We start from the raw sequence: 15,000 nt of genomic DNA, 5'->3' as shown, positions 1-15,000 counted from the left end.
AAGACTTGAAGACCCAGTTTGCAAATGTTCATGATCTTCGCCTGTCCTCCCTGCAAAGGCCACGAGCAAATTCAGAAGAGACTTGTATTTGTCCAAAGCAACATGAAGTAAAGTGGGTCAAACGAAATTAAAATATGTTCCAGCCAAAGGTTTCTCTCATAGAAAATGGGAAAAAAATAAATGCTACAGATATAGTGAGCCTCCTTTGATAAATGAGAGTGACTCACAATTGTGGCCATTTTTAGAAAATGTAAAGAAAAATATGCTAACCAACCCGGGGCTCAGCTCACATTATTTTAACAGTGGTTAATGAGATTTGATAAATCTCTAGATGGTGAAGGAAAAAAAGGTGCTCCTAAAGACCTCTAAGATCGAGGACACAGTCCAAGTTTTAGACATTTCCCCACAGTTTATTCTATAAATGAGCAACACAGGTTCAATAGAGTTGACCAAAGGCAACACGGTTCTGGGTCACACACAGGTTCTTGAACCAAGCAGGTCGACATGTTCACAGGACATCACACAAAACCTCAGAACATCCACTTGCATACCTATAAAATGGCAATAATGTCACCTTCTTTGATGGTGCTGTCACAAAATTCAACAGTGCCAGCACCTGACAGCACATTTCAGACAGACCTAGGTTCAACTGTCAGCTTTCTACATACTAACCATATGTGGCAAGTTACCCAACCATCCTCAGCCTCAGTTTCCACATGTGTAAAATGATTTTGTAGGTTTCTTATGAGAATTAAATGAGCTTTTGCATGTGGAATGCTGAGCTTAATAACAGTTAGCTCTAATTGTATTATTAGACAAATAGCAAATGATAACTCCTCTTTCCTCAAAAAACAGTGGGAAATAAAGGTTATTATCCTAAGGAAAGTGTACAGTCAAGAGCACGCTATGGTTATTTTCACATGTAAATAATGATATCTGGATCAATGTCTCCTTCCAAAGGCAATCAAACATTTTTAATATTCACAAGCTTGCTATGGTTTTAAGTGAATAGTATCAACTCCATTATCTGATGGTAGACTAGCCAAACAAGGGATTAGCTGTGTAAAGCTTTAATCCTAACGTGCTTTACCCTACAGGAGGCCATGGACCCTATTGATAAGGCTCTGGGGTCAGATTCACCTTTTTCAAATAACTCTAGCTCTGTGACCTTGACTGAGTTACTTCACCTATATCCCTGCTTTCTTAACTGCAAACGTAGGAGTGGTAACATCTGCCTCCAAATTGCATGTTGGGGATGACATATGAAAAAAATGCCCAGACTGTGTAATTGTTTAACAAATATTAATTCCTCTCCTGAGCTATCTTCTACCACCATTTGGTCTGAGTTTGTAGAATTGCAGATTTTGTGTAATATTTGTAATTATTTGCCTACCAAAAGCCTTATCATCTTGCTTCTAAAAATAACATAATTGAAAACTTACATCCACACAAAAAACCTGAACATGGATAATTATGGCAGTTTTATTCATAACTGCTAAAACTTGGAAGCAACCAAGATGCCCTTCAGTGGGTGCATAGAAAAATAAACTGTGGTACATCCAGATAATGGAATATTATTCAGCACTAAAAGGAAAGACATAGAGGAACCTTAAATGAATATTACTAAGTGAAAGAAGCCAATCTGAATGGGGTACATACTGTGTGATTCCAACTTTATGACATTCTGGAAAAGGCAAGATGGAAAGAGTAAAAAGATCAATGGTTGTCAGGGTTGGTAGGATGGGGGAGGTTGAATAGGTGGAGCACAGAGGATTTTCAGGGTGGCAAAAACACTCTGCATGACACCATAAATGACGGATACGTGTCATTATGCATTTGTCCTGACTCACAGACTGTCTAACAGTAAGAGTGAACCCTAATGCACACCATGGACTCTGGGTGATAATGATGTGTTAGTGCAGGTTCCTAACTGTTAACCACTGAACCCCTCTGGTGGGGCATGTAGATAAGTGGGGAGGCTATGCAAATGGAGGGTCATGGGAAGTCTCTGTACTTCCCTCTCTATTTTTCTGTGATCCTAAAACTAGTCAAAAACATAACTTTAAAAATTTGAGAAATATTGCTTATTACATTTTAAACCAAAAATGAATTATTTGTGTTATCCATTGTATTAATCTGCATCACCACTCCCCTCCATTAGAGAAGACAGGCAAGAATCGGCTACAATAATTTTCAAAGTAAACTGAAGACTTTGTAATTCACCCTTAATTGGAGAAGCCACTGTATTTTCCATTGTTTCAAATGTGTTAGCAACCCAAAAGAGCACCACCCTCAGTACACAGAACCCTTTTACCTTCTAATGACTCACCTAATCCATTGGCAAGTACAGCTGAGCTGTTCCTAGTACACTCCCATTTGACAGATGGGCAAAATGAGGTATTGAGAATAAATGATTAGCCCATGGCTAAAAGTTGATTGGAGAGATACACTTAATCATAGGTTCCATCTGACTTCCTTTTAGGACTAGATTTAAATTCTAAGTGTTTCCTGACTCCCAATTTGGTGCTTATTCATATTACAGTGTAATATGTGCTTTATTACATGCCTTAAAATAAATGGGAAGGGGTGGGCATGAGTATCCTCATCCTAAAGATCACGAAGCAGAGATTACAAAGTAAATAATCTGCCCTTCACTTTCATAGCATTCCCCTTAAGACAACAGTGAGTGAGTGCCATCTCTTCCTTGGCTAGTGCAGAAACCTAAGCAAAAAGAGGTTACAAGACACCCATAGATGCCTAAGGAATCAAAAAGAAAGCCCAGAATTGCCTAATTTCAGAATGGAATTGGACTTCACACCTTCTAGAAGGCACACAGTGCTATAAATCTTTGGGACTGTGGGGGAATTAGAGAGCCTTTTTCGAAGGGAGGGGAAAGGCAAGGATAGTTTTATAGAATGTTTAGCGGCAACCTGAGCAGGTTGATAGTGTTTGGGGAAATATTTTTTTAACTTAGTCACCCAATTCTCTTCAGGCCCAACCAACCACCTAACCCCATTTTGTTTTGAAAAATAATGTCACAAATCTGTCCAGAGCTGGATAAAATGCACAGTAATGAGTTCATTAACATGCCATCTGCATGCAAAACAAGGGGATTCCAGAAGCAGAATCCTTTGGTGGGCCTGTTGGAAATTCTGGACTAAAAAAATACAAAACACAACTTAAGGGAAAAAATAGTACAGCCACACCTTTCACTTGGCCCACAGCAAAGACTGTCTGGCTTTCTAGAGCACCAAGCCAGCCGGAACCTTTCCTTCCCACTTCGTTTTAATTTACACGTTTTACTACTTAAAGAGGGTAAAAAAAAAAAATTTTTTTAATTGCATACAGCATGAGGTAACCAGTGAATTATACACCTCCTCTGGAAGAAAGACTGAGCTAAAAGCCTCAGTGTCAGAAATCCATTTAGGATCGCCTGTCCTTTGAAAATCAAGCCTGTTTATCCACCTGATTCACTTAGTAGCAAATCAGAAAACTCAAACCTGGCCGCTCCATCTCTTCTGGCCCCCCCTGCCTCCACTCCACTCTCAGAGAAGGGAAGGATTAGGTTTCCAGGGGCTGCAGCTTTAACAGACCAGAGGCAATGTTTTGTGCTGCAGTGGTACCCTGCCGCAAACTTCATCAAAAACACTGGAGTCTGCTTTATTTCTGTTGCAATTTTCATTTCACCTCAGCTCTCCCTGACACACCTGTGAAGTGTCACCAAGTGCTGTATCATATCAACTTAAAAACTGCTGACACTGCTAATGTCTGCAACCTCCTGACGTCACAGCCTTGCACGGGCTTGCGGCACACAGAAGCATAGAGTTCGCCCCACATGGTGACTGCATCCTGCATGGGTAAGGCAGAAGGTCTTGCTGACAGTAGTGAAACAGGACAAACAAAACCATGTTAATGGGGCGTGTGGCAAAGGTGTTTGGGGAACCCATAGTCTTCTTCCCAATCTGCAGCGAGACTCCAGCCCCTTGATGCTCCCTCAAAGAGCAATTTACTCAGGTAATTGTGCCTTCCATTCTCTCTACTCCCTTTTTCTCATGATAGAAATTTTTTCATAGCCTAAAATTTTGAGAAAGTATTTTATTATAAATTCCATAAACATCTATTCCCATACCCTGCTGAAAACAAAAAACAAAGCAAAACTGATGAACACTATTTAGGCTACTTCTTGTACTGGTTAGGCAGCTCTAGTATGGACGGCATTTGATGAATAACTGGAATGGGTGGTGGGTTTTGCTCATACTAGAGGGTAGTGTAACTAAGTGGTTGAGCGTATGGGTCCTGTTGCCTCACTAGCTGGTGCAGATACTGCCTAACCCTTGGCGATGTTACCAGACTTAATTTACTGATTTTATCATAATATATGCATAACAAATAGTGTCTTATTCTTTGCAATCAATATTCTGTAGTTCTTGAATCTATAGTGTGTTAAATCTATGCATATATTTCAGGCCTTAAAACCTAAAGAGGATGTGTGTGTGTGTGTGTGTGTGTGTGTGTGTGTGTGTATATATATATCCATTCATATCCAATAAGGGTAATTTAGTCTGTAGTGGAAAAACATGTATTGGTTGACCTAAGTTTCATTTTGCACATAGCAGAATAAAAGATTAAAAGATAAGTTGCAAGAAGTCATCAGGCTGAAATACTCCATGAAATAACATGCAGACATTACGGGCTTTGAGAAACTGGTACTTTGGCACCAAAATCTACTACACATAGGAATCCAACCCAAAAAAAAAGTCTTTTTTTGCTTAGCCTTTTTATCAACATCAAAATAATGTTTTATTAAACTGAATAGAAAATTTTCCTTATTCTTCTCTTTGTATTAAAGGCACTTGGATTTAATACTGTTATAGTAATTTACAAATTTTAGTATCTTTTTGGATTCTGGCAATTAATGGGAAATACTAAGTATAGCTGACAAAATTTAAAAATCAGCTCAGAATCATGTCACGTTTGGACGTAATTAAAGGTATCATATGTTCCATTTGAATACTTCAGTGCTCCCCATCTTAAAGGTACAAATACGAATTAGTTTTTTTGTGGTATGTCTGCTTTTTACAACATGCTAGAACACATAAACATTTTCTATAAAAATTGTGTTGCATGTGTATTACCTTTTATATTTGTAAAAGCATGTGTTTATTTATACAGTTGAATCCATTGCCACAAAGAGCCACAAGTATTATCTGCAGACTCAAGCCACAGCATATTCAAACATTTTAAGCACACCACTTACTACTTTGTATGGGACATAGTTCAACCATTTTGCTTTCTGGGGTAATAGGATGACTGAAGTCTTGCTCTTTTTCTTCAGAGATAACAACTTATAGACAAGAGTTGTTATCAAGTATACTTAATTATTCATCAGGAAGTAGTTGAGATTTGTGAAAACTCAAAAGAAATTTTTTAGAGCAGGCTAGTTTGCGTGCCATCTAAATGAGTGGTCATTCTAGGTTGGATAAAGATAAACTACTTCAATTTTTTAAGGGAGGAGAAAAAAACTAATTACAGCTCATAGAATAAAGTATATCATTGTTGCTGTCTGACAACTTATAAGGCAATTCTACCAAAATGCCCCAAATGCCATGGCTCACATAGCAGTTCTGGCATTTGGGGCCTTAATTAATGACAGGGCCCAGCCATGTTGGAGCCTGAGGTGAAAGGAAAGATAAGTGATACTAATCCTGCCTTTATGTAAAATTGTGATCATTTTATTCATCATGGATATTTTTGTGTTAACTTTTTAAAAAAATATGGCATTAAGATGTTATCTTGACTACTAATCTTTTTAACACCCTCTTAAATTTTGTACCCAGAATGCCCCTTCACCTCACTCTAGCCCTGGCCCTGCTAAGTAAGTCACCTCCCTAAACTGTCCTGACCTCGCCTGTCCAAGTGAGACAATCATCATAATTAAGAGGCTAATTATGAGGACTAGGATAACATGTGTAAGTACTTATTAATTGTAAATGTTAACACATAAATACATTTACAGACCCCTTGTACAACTCCAAGATAAAGTTACTGTATTAAACATTACATTTAAAGATGTAAGGTTGATGGAAAGTGTTAAGTCCCGTGAATGATGACAGAAACTCCGTCTGAGGCCTTAGAGGGAAATGCAGAATTCAAGGCACACCCATCTCTACCTCTCCTTATTTAAATAAAGAAAAAGTTTACAATTGCAGCCAAACAAGCAATTTCCTTTCCAGCTTTCATGATTAATCTTCATTGGTAAATTCAGTTTGTCTTCAGATTTTCTCTTTTCAGTTCCTAAAAGCATTCAATTCACAGAAGTGAAAAATTAATTTAGGAAGAAACAATTTACTGTTTTCCTCTTGTAAAAAAAATCACAGCACAAACAACACAGGTGGAAAGCCTACAAATAGATGCACTGCACATGAAAATTGTTTTTGAAAAAGTTGAGGATATAAATCTTTTGATTCAAGGTAAGGGGAACTTTCTCAGCCGAAGGAGGTGAGATGCCTCCTGTTCTCCTGAGCTAATGATTGTTTCCAAGCTGGTTAGAATTCAGTGCTAATTGCAATTTAAAACACCACCTCTGAAATCCTTTCCTTTCAGGATCTTACACCAATGTTTCACATTTTCAGCAAAACCTTTGCACTTCACCTTTTCTCACTCATCAAATCCTGAACTTTAGATCTTCGGGAAGAATTCAGTTTCAGATCCTTTCTTTCCCCAGCAGGTTCTGCTCTGGTGATAGTGATGCGAATACCCAGGAAAGGCTGGCCTGCCCTGTTTCTGAGGGGAGAGAAATGATTAAAATAGGTATTTTGGTGGCCAAATTGAGGCTTGTCCATCCTGACAGAGTCATTAAACAACTTTCCAGTGTCATTCAAAGAACTTATAACAGAATCAATTGATTTTCATCCCCTGCTTTACTAGTTGTGATTTAGGAGATAGAATGGCCCTGTTTACACAGCTGTAACATGTCAGGACCTGTAGTACATTATTGGCTTGAGGCCTCCGAGTTGCAGTCCATTCTCAGCAGAGTCAATCTGAACTTGAAAACATTCCCTCTAGGAAACAGGCATATATCTACTAGCATAAAGCACTTGTACAACTGAAAATAGTATTCACTTGAAGTAAGTTCCAAGTTCACCTTCCAAAAATCAGCCCTGACTTGTCATTGCTCTCAGCATGTTCACGATGGGAGCAGAGGGCTACAAATGCCTCTTAACTAGATACCCAACATGGGTGAATGTTGCACTTCACTGCTAGTCAGATCTCAGGCTCTGCAAGTGGGAGTTGCTGGCTATTTAACATGCGTTCAGAGCATTGCCAATCTAAAATGGCTGCTCAGTAATACTTTAATTGCAGTTTCATGGAAACAAATTGCTATTTAACTGCAATAAGCATTTCTGGGACTTGGCTGGACTGACAATAGGTGTCTTAGTAACAAAGCAACAAGTAACATCAACCTGTAAACGGTCTGCTTCCAAGGGCCTCTCAAGCCGAGTTAGGTGCACAGGCAGGCACCCAGGATAGGATGTCCAGGGAAAGGAGTCTTCAGACAACCTCTTCGCCATTTTAACATAATTATTTAGGCTACGTGGAAACTCTTCACTAGTGTCTTGATATACAGCGCTTGGATTCACTATTCGTTAAAGTTTATTGGCCCTAAGAAGTATCTTATATAAAAATAGGAGTGCATGTTAGAATCTTACTATATGGACATTTAAGGCCATTTAAATTAAAAACTTCATTTCAGACAATTACTTGTTTCAAATTCAGTGATAAGGGCAAAATAAAGAATTTAAATACTGTTAAGAGGATGACAATTTCACAGGCTTCATTTTGGTGCAACAGTTCTCTCCTTTGATATTTTATATAACACAGTCCATGTCAAACTATTTCCTAATAAATCATCAACAGCTGAAAATAGTTTCTTGTGGCAAACAATTTGGTGTGGGAAGCTTCATTTGGGCTCTCCTGCCTTTTGGGGTGGGTAAATCTACCAAGACAGAAAAAAAAAAACATTAAACTCTTTCAGAGAACAATCTTTTTACAAAATTGTTTCATTAGCAAGAGTGACAATTTGCATGATTGAGACATTTATATGTATCATAAACATTTTTTTTTTTAATCAGGAGTTCAGGAGGGCTCACTAACATTTGCTTTTATCTAATTGCACTTGCTTGTAGGGACAGGGGGCCATCTTGCTCTATGATGTGGTTAATGTTAAATAAGTCCTTTCAAGAGAGTGGAGTACATCTCACTATCACAAATGCAACGGATGAAAGGTGAACGAGATCATGTATTTTTTTTTTCCCTACAGGAAGTTGGGGTTGGGGGTTGGAACACAATCACTACTCACATCAGAATAAACGAGTATGTTTAGCAGCTTTCCATACATACAGAGCATCGCCATTAGAGCAAGGTTTTATTTTTTGAAATACCTCTGGTTTCAAGAAAGTGTTTTACCTAAAGCAAGACTACTACTTAAATATGTTCTATTGTATATTCATAGCTCCATTAGTACTTCTCCAATTTAGCACATCAAAGAGAAGTCTTCACCACTTGCATGTGGATTATACTAACATGAGTGACATTTGTAATCTTATAGGTCTGCAACTTAAGAAATGCTTTTAGAAGCTCGTTATTAAATATGCAGAGTGCTTGAGGAGCCAGTCTATAATAGTTCATTTAAAGTCTTTAATGACCTTAGCCCTCCACATCACTAAATGCCACACTGTATTACTTACTAAGTTATTAACTGTCTCCTTTGAATTTCTACTGTATGGGACATGAGCGCTTATGCCAAAAAGAATATAAAAGATGCTTGCATTCTTATTAACACATTTTCTTCTGTCTTGAAGCATCCAGAGGAAAAAATCATTAAGAACAGAAACTAGTTTGTAGAAATTCAAACATATAGCTCAAAGCAGGTATTATTTGTGATTTCATTATTTTTTTCTTGCATTTCCTTTTTATAACCCTCTTAATGACTCACTTTAACTCTCTGCCTTTAAATTCTCCTGCAGGTTTGCGCAGTTTGAGCAATCGGCTTTTCCTCCAGGCCTGGACTCTTACAAATCAGGAGACCCCAAAGGAAAGCTGACTGCTAGCTGAGATGTGCTGAGCTAGACTTCTCTATATAACCTATTCCTAGTCTTGGAGAGAGGGTTTGTATCAGGAGCTTTGTTGGAACAAGAGAAATGAAAACATGCCATTTTAGGAAGAAAATTAAAAATAGCATTAGAAACACACCTGGTTTTACTAATCCACAGCAGAAGCTGGAGTTGAGATTTATCTCCAGGTAACACGCCAGTATAGCCTCTCTGGTTTTTCCTCCTTCCAGCCTCAGCCCCGGGTCGGAGTCCTTGGCCTGCCTACACATGCCTTCCAGCAGTGCCTCTGCAGCCTTGCAGGTGCTACGGGGATACCCTGCCAGAACTAGTTAACTATCTCAAATCTACCACTAAATGAAATCCAAATCCTCCCCACAACATATGGAAAGGCAGAGAAAGTCGAAGAGTGTAAGAGCAAACCAAAATAAACAAATCACACAGCAAACCACAGGAGTCTAAAAAGCTCACCAGCGCACGGTTGCTTCACCCAGTGCAGATGACAGAAGAACTCTAGGGCCCTAACCACGAATGGAACTTCAAAATACGTCCAGGTATGGTTTAGAAATGTTATTTCCTTCCAAAGCTATAAACTTGGTAACAGAACAAGATGGTTATGCCACATTTTTTAACATGCTTTTCATCAATATTCAAGGCTCCCCAATTGAGAAAAGAGAATAAATGGAATAGATGAAGAATCAAACAAATATTTATAAACACAAAGATCCACTGTGATATAGAAATGTAATGAAGTGCTGTTAACAGAATATTCTGAACTTATAGAAAAGGGCTCCAACATTGCTTTATACCCCTGCCCAAAACAGCATGGTTAAGTAACTGAATACCTTATTGGCCCAGAGCTAAACAAATATACATCCCATCTCCCTCCCCCTCTAAGATTTAAAGTGAGCTTGGTATCAAATGAGAAAATTGAATTTTCCCAAAACACAGACAAGATAAAGCAGTGTTTAAACCCAAACTCCAATGAGTATTTTTCTTTTAAGTTTTTATTATTTAAATACACCATACTAGAGCAAATGTCTCTGAAAATATCACAAATAAAAGATTTTTTTCTTCATTCAGCAAATTAGAAGTGGGGGGAATTTCTACACAGCAGCTGCTATGAGCCCAATTTTTTTTCCAATTTTTTTGTTTTTGTTTTTTTTGTCTTTGCCATGGGAATAGCAACATTAGGACGAAAACACTTACATGCATACATACATTGTATTTTACAGAGATACAATAAAAGTGTTTGTGATAGAATATCACAAAAGCCACATCTCTTTTCTTTATCTCATGTTCAGTTTTGATTGAAACACATTTCCTTACGACACTTAAATATACAAAGAGCAAATAGAATGTTGTTAAGGTAAAACACAGGGTACAAACTGGCCAGTGCCCTGCTAATTGTTAATGAGGGTAGAAAGCAGATTTGAATGCTTCTTTTAATTAGCTTCATTAGTCATCTCCCTCCTCCCAAGCTCCCTCCCCCCACAAAACAAAATGTCCTCCGGTGGATCTTTTTTCATTTTCTCTACAGTCTCCCATTAGCCCAGGTTCATGGAGTCCTTAATGTTCATATTCAGTCATTTTAATACACCAATAAATGCGGGAAGGGCAATCAAGAATAAAGAAGGTGCGCAGTGGCATGGAGCTGGCACTGGTGCTAGCTACAAAGGTGACTTGTCTACTGAAGACACATGGGATCCACCTGTGATGAACAAAATCTGAGATGAAGGCACGCATTCTGCATTACTCTGACCTTTTAGCAGACCTGCAAGAAATAAAAATGGGCATCTTAGCTAAAATACTAAATTTGAGTGATATTAATCTCAAACATGACAGTTTTTGTCCTCTCTATATTCACTAATCTTCATTAGATTACTTTCCAACTGTGACTTGATGGAGGCTTTCTATACTACTTCAGCAGTAAAGAACTAAAGCATAATATTTTCTGCAGTTTTACTAGCAGAGAAAATTAGACAATAAATGGACTTACAGAAAGTTTCTAGTATAGTTTTACAATGAATTGCTTAACTCTGGTAAAAGCCAAGTTTCTTTCTGAAAAGAATGAATTACAACACTGGGCCTGGTAGTCATATCTTGAAGGCACATTCAGAGCCAAGTCCTTCCCTAGGAAGTTCTGGTTTAATATGCCCAACTGTGGAACACCTAGTGAGTTATTTAACCTGTGTGTGTCTCAGTTTCCCCATCCCCTAAAGGGGGCATAATAAGGCTGTTATAAGGATTACATAATACATATGGAGCACTTTCAACAGTGCCTGGCACTTAATGAAAGCTAAACAAATATTAGCAATTATCATTATTCTGATATCCCCATGTGACACTCACCCATATGTGAGTGCATGCATGTGTGTGTGTGTGTGTATATACACATATACATGTATATTATTCATAAAAAATTCAGATACTTTTCACTTAGTATTTCCTATCTGCTATGTCACTTAATAGTACATACATATTATAAATATATAAATCAAACCTATGTAATGTGTTAGAGACTGTGTTCAATTTTAGAATGTAGTTCAATGGAAGTCTAACTTTAATGTCTAAGTTAGAAATGACAATCCACACAGTCATCAAATACAATCTGTTTGCAATTACCAAAATGAAATAATATATATTAGGTTTTTACGGTTTTAAATGACATTTTGAGCTTCCCAGTAAGTTTTTGTTTCCCTCTTTCCCTAACTTACTAAAAGCCTGAAGTCTATTAGAAACTGCAACCCCCCACTTCCAAGCTAATTAAAGTGGTGGAGGCTTAATTCCCTAGAGTGGAGGAAGCTCAGTGTGAGAAAGGTAATTTGTCTGTCCAGAACAAAGATGCAGCAGCAGCCAGAGAGCATATTTAATAAATGAGCATCAAACGTCCTTTAGGATGGACACATACAACACCAATTATGTAACTACGGGGAAATTGCAAAGTGATATGTAAACTAGAACACTCACTAAATTTTTCTCTGACTAAAGAGATGTGGTATTTTATTTTACTGAAAAGCACAGATAATTCTAGATGGAACCCATCACTCTTAAAGCAAAGAAAGAATTCCAGATCAGGCAAAGATTTACCAGGAAAAAAAAAAAAAAAAAAACCACCACAACTCCTGATTGTATATACAAAACTCTCCAGAAGGCAATATTCTCCCTGATACCCAAGCCTTCTTTAAATGCTATAGGCTATAAAACTGTGTAGATCTTTCAACACCAGTATCTGAGATTTCAGTCAAGAGATTATATGATTTAAAAGCTTAAAATTATTCTTTTCAGAAGATACAAAAACCAGAACATATTAAAACCAATCATGCAGACCAACTGAACTACACATCCCAGATGCTGAGAATAAATTTCAGAGATAAAAAGTTTATACGGACCAGAAGATGGTGGCCTATACTTCCCATTCAATTAAGTGCCTTTAAAGAAGGGATATTCAAATAATGGACTCATTACTTTTAAGCCAGAGGATGCTTGGATATATTTATTATGCATCATGCACTAAAAACGTAATTGGTTCTGTGAATAGAAGGAAAATGGCCAAAATTAATGTCCAATTTTCCCTACCAAAAATATGGAGAAGAGAGAAGAAAATAATAAAATGGAGCTATTTGTCATTTCTCCACATCTCATCACCTCTTGAAAAGAAACACCACAGGGTTTGGGGAAGATAATTTCAAGGCATTCTTTGGGTCCCAAAAGCAGTTTATGTTCCACCTGGAAGTATGTTTTCATTACCTCTTCCCCCTTGCCATCTCATTAATATTTCTCAGGACCACGTTTAGCTTGCCCAAAACCTTTATTTACAAAAATTACCTTGTGAATTGACTGTGCTCCTGGTGAGCTGAGCACCAAGGGCAAAAATGTGAGACATTTATACCAACAGGAACATGTTCTTAACTAACATCACCCTCAAAATGCAGCTTCTCACCAATGCCTGACAAGAACATATCCTTAAGTTCTACTTTCTCATGTTTTTTAAGAGCTCTTCAATTTTGAAGACCACCTGTCTCTTTTTGGCTTCCAACATTAAGAAAATACTACATTAGTAGGTCTTCTTTGTTACCTAATGTATTTCGTGTTCCAAAATGAACACCCTACACCTCTCCCATCTAAGAAAAGGTGTGGAAAACAAGACTTACATGAAAGGCACAACACACACAATCTTGTAAACACGTAAACTAGGTTTGTCTCCAGTTCTCCTCCCTAACACCTCTCAAGTTACCTAGTCTTGTACTCAGTAAGTGGGTACTTTTAAGATCCTGCTCATATTTCTAGTATGTCCTTTGCACTTAGTCCATAGCTAGCATTGCTATTGACTACATTCAGTGCTTCACGATCTGGCTATATTTTCCAGAGAACTGGTCTCTACATCCTTCAGTTCTCACCATGCGTGTCGGTGGGCTGTAACAATCATTTCTTATACTTTACTAAGTCAGGGAAAGAAATGGTGTAAAATCAGCAACAAGCTTAAGATGTATTTGTGGAAAAACTAAGCTTTTACATCGCAGGCAGTGGAGAAGAGAGCAACCATTCTACTCCCAGCACTTTTTTTTTTTTTGGCTACCAAGGAAAACTGCCAATGACTTTGTCTCTAAATTGAAATGGGCATCAAAAAATATTTATGTGCCTCATTCACTGTTCTTAACTCTGTCCTGCAGATTCACTTAATTATAATTCAAACCATAAAAATATGCAAGTATTTATACATATTGGCACTCCCTAGAGAAGCCTGAAGTACCTCATCAATGGTGACTGGTTAATTTGCAATAAAAAATTAAACTTCTATCTTTAAAATGGGTGACCAATGTAGCTTCCCATATTAGTAAATTAAATGAAGAAAAGTGTGCATATTCTGATTAACACTTACTTAAAGAAATAGAAAATACATTTTTAATTATCCCATAAACTTGAGTAAGGGAAAGCAATAAAAATAAGCATTACAATATGGCAGTATAATTTTAAATGATTAAAAGTTTTCAGATATTAGTCATCTTCCCCCCACAGCATTAAGAAAATGCATTACAGAAGACAAAGACACCTAATATTTTTTCCTGAGACTTTTGAAGCTTGCTAAATTCCTATTTGCAGATAAATGTTGTTTTTTTGTGATCCTTACAACAGACATTAATGAAGTTCCTATTGTAAATCCATAAAGAATTACCAAGTGAAGTGTGCACTTTTTGTTTCAATGCAATAACTCAGTGCTGTGTGATTGCTTGGGTTAATGATGAAAAAGTCAAACATACTATCAAAGCTGATGGAAAAATCTATCACCAATTTGAAATTAAAATTCATCTGTGGTCAATAAGATTTAATATCCATGCAAGTGGCGCTGTAAAGAGTAAATGAATCAATGTCATCAATACATAATCAGTATGAAATATGATGTGAATAAAATTATGTGCACGAGTCATACATTTCACTCTTTTCTGGGCCAGCGTGGAATGAACAGTCTCTTAACTGAAGGTTGACAGTAATTGTTACAAATTAGGCACAGCAGTTATCAAAATGCACTCACTTGCATAGCTATAGAACTTATTAAGGAGATTAAAATAGATCTGAAACTATGCAGTACTGGGGGTGCTGGACAACTGTTGATCACCAATTTTTCTTCTGAAGTGCCTTCTAATACTACGTGATTTGTACACTTGTATAATTTTCTCACTTCGAAGTCTGGTCCAAAAACTTTCCAGTTGTGGATCAAGAATCAACATACATAATCTTTCAGTGGAGCTTTTGGTGGCCCAAAGAGCTGGAACTTTGTTTTAAAAAGTCATAATTTGGTTTAAATTTTCTGGGACTACCAATCATCAAAAATGCCCTCTCTCCTCTGGAACTACAGAACATTTTGTAGAACTGCCCTTCTAAAATATAA

General features: G+C 37.4%; 1 protein-coding gene across 2 annotated transcripts in view; it reads right to left on the bottom strand.

Annotated features, from left to right (window-relative positions):
• Positions 1 to 10,099: 10,099 nt before the first annotated feature.
• Positions 10,100 to 15,000, bottom strand: part of LMO4 (LIM domain only 4) — a 16,615-nt gene continuing 11,714 nt past the window's right edge. For both annotated transcript variants that reach the window (XM_017666966.3, XM_017666967.3), the window contains exon 5: positions 10,100 to 10,884. In XM_017666966.3, the coding sequence (XP_017522455.1) occupies positions 10,876 to 10,884 (9 nt within the window). In that variant the 3' untranslated portion in view covers positions 10,100 to 10,875. The remainder of the gene's footprint in view (positions 10,885 to 15,000) is intronic.

Source organism: Manis javanica, chromosome 4, assembly GCF_040802235.1.
Source record: "Manis javanica isolate MJ-LG chromosome 4, MJ_LKY, whole genome shotgun sequence".
NCBI classification, from domain to species: Eukaryota; Metazoa; Chordata; class Mammalia; order Pholidota; family Manidae; genus Manis; species Manis javanica.
This window is presented reverse-complemented; position numbering and strand designations above follow the sequence as displayed.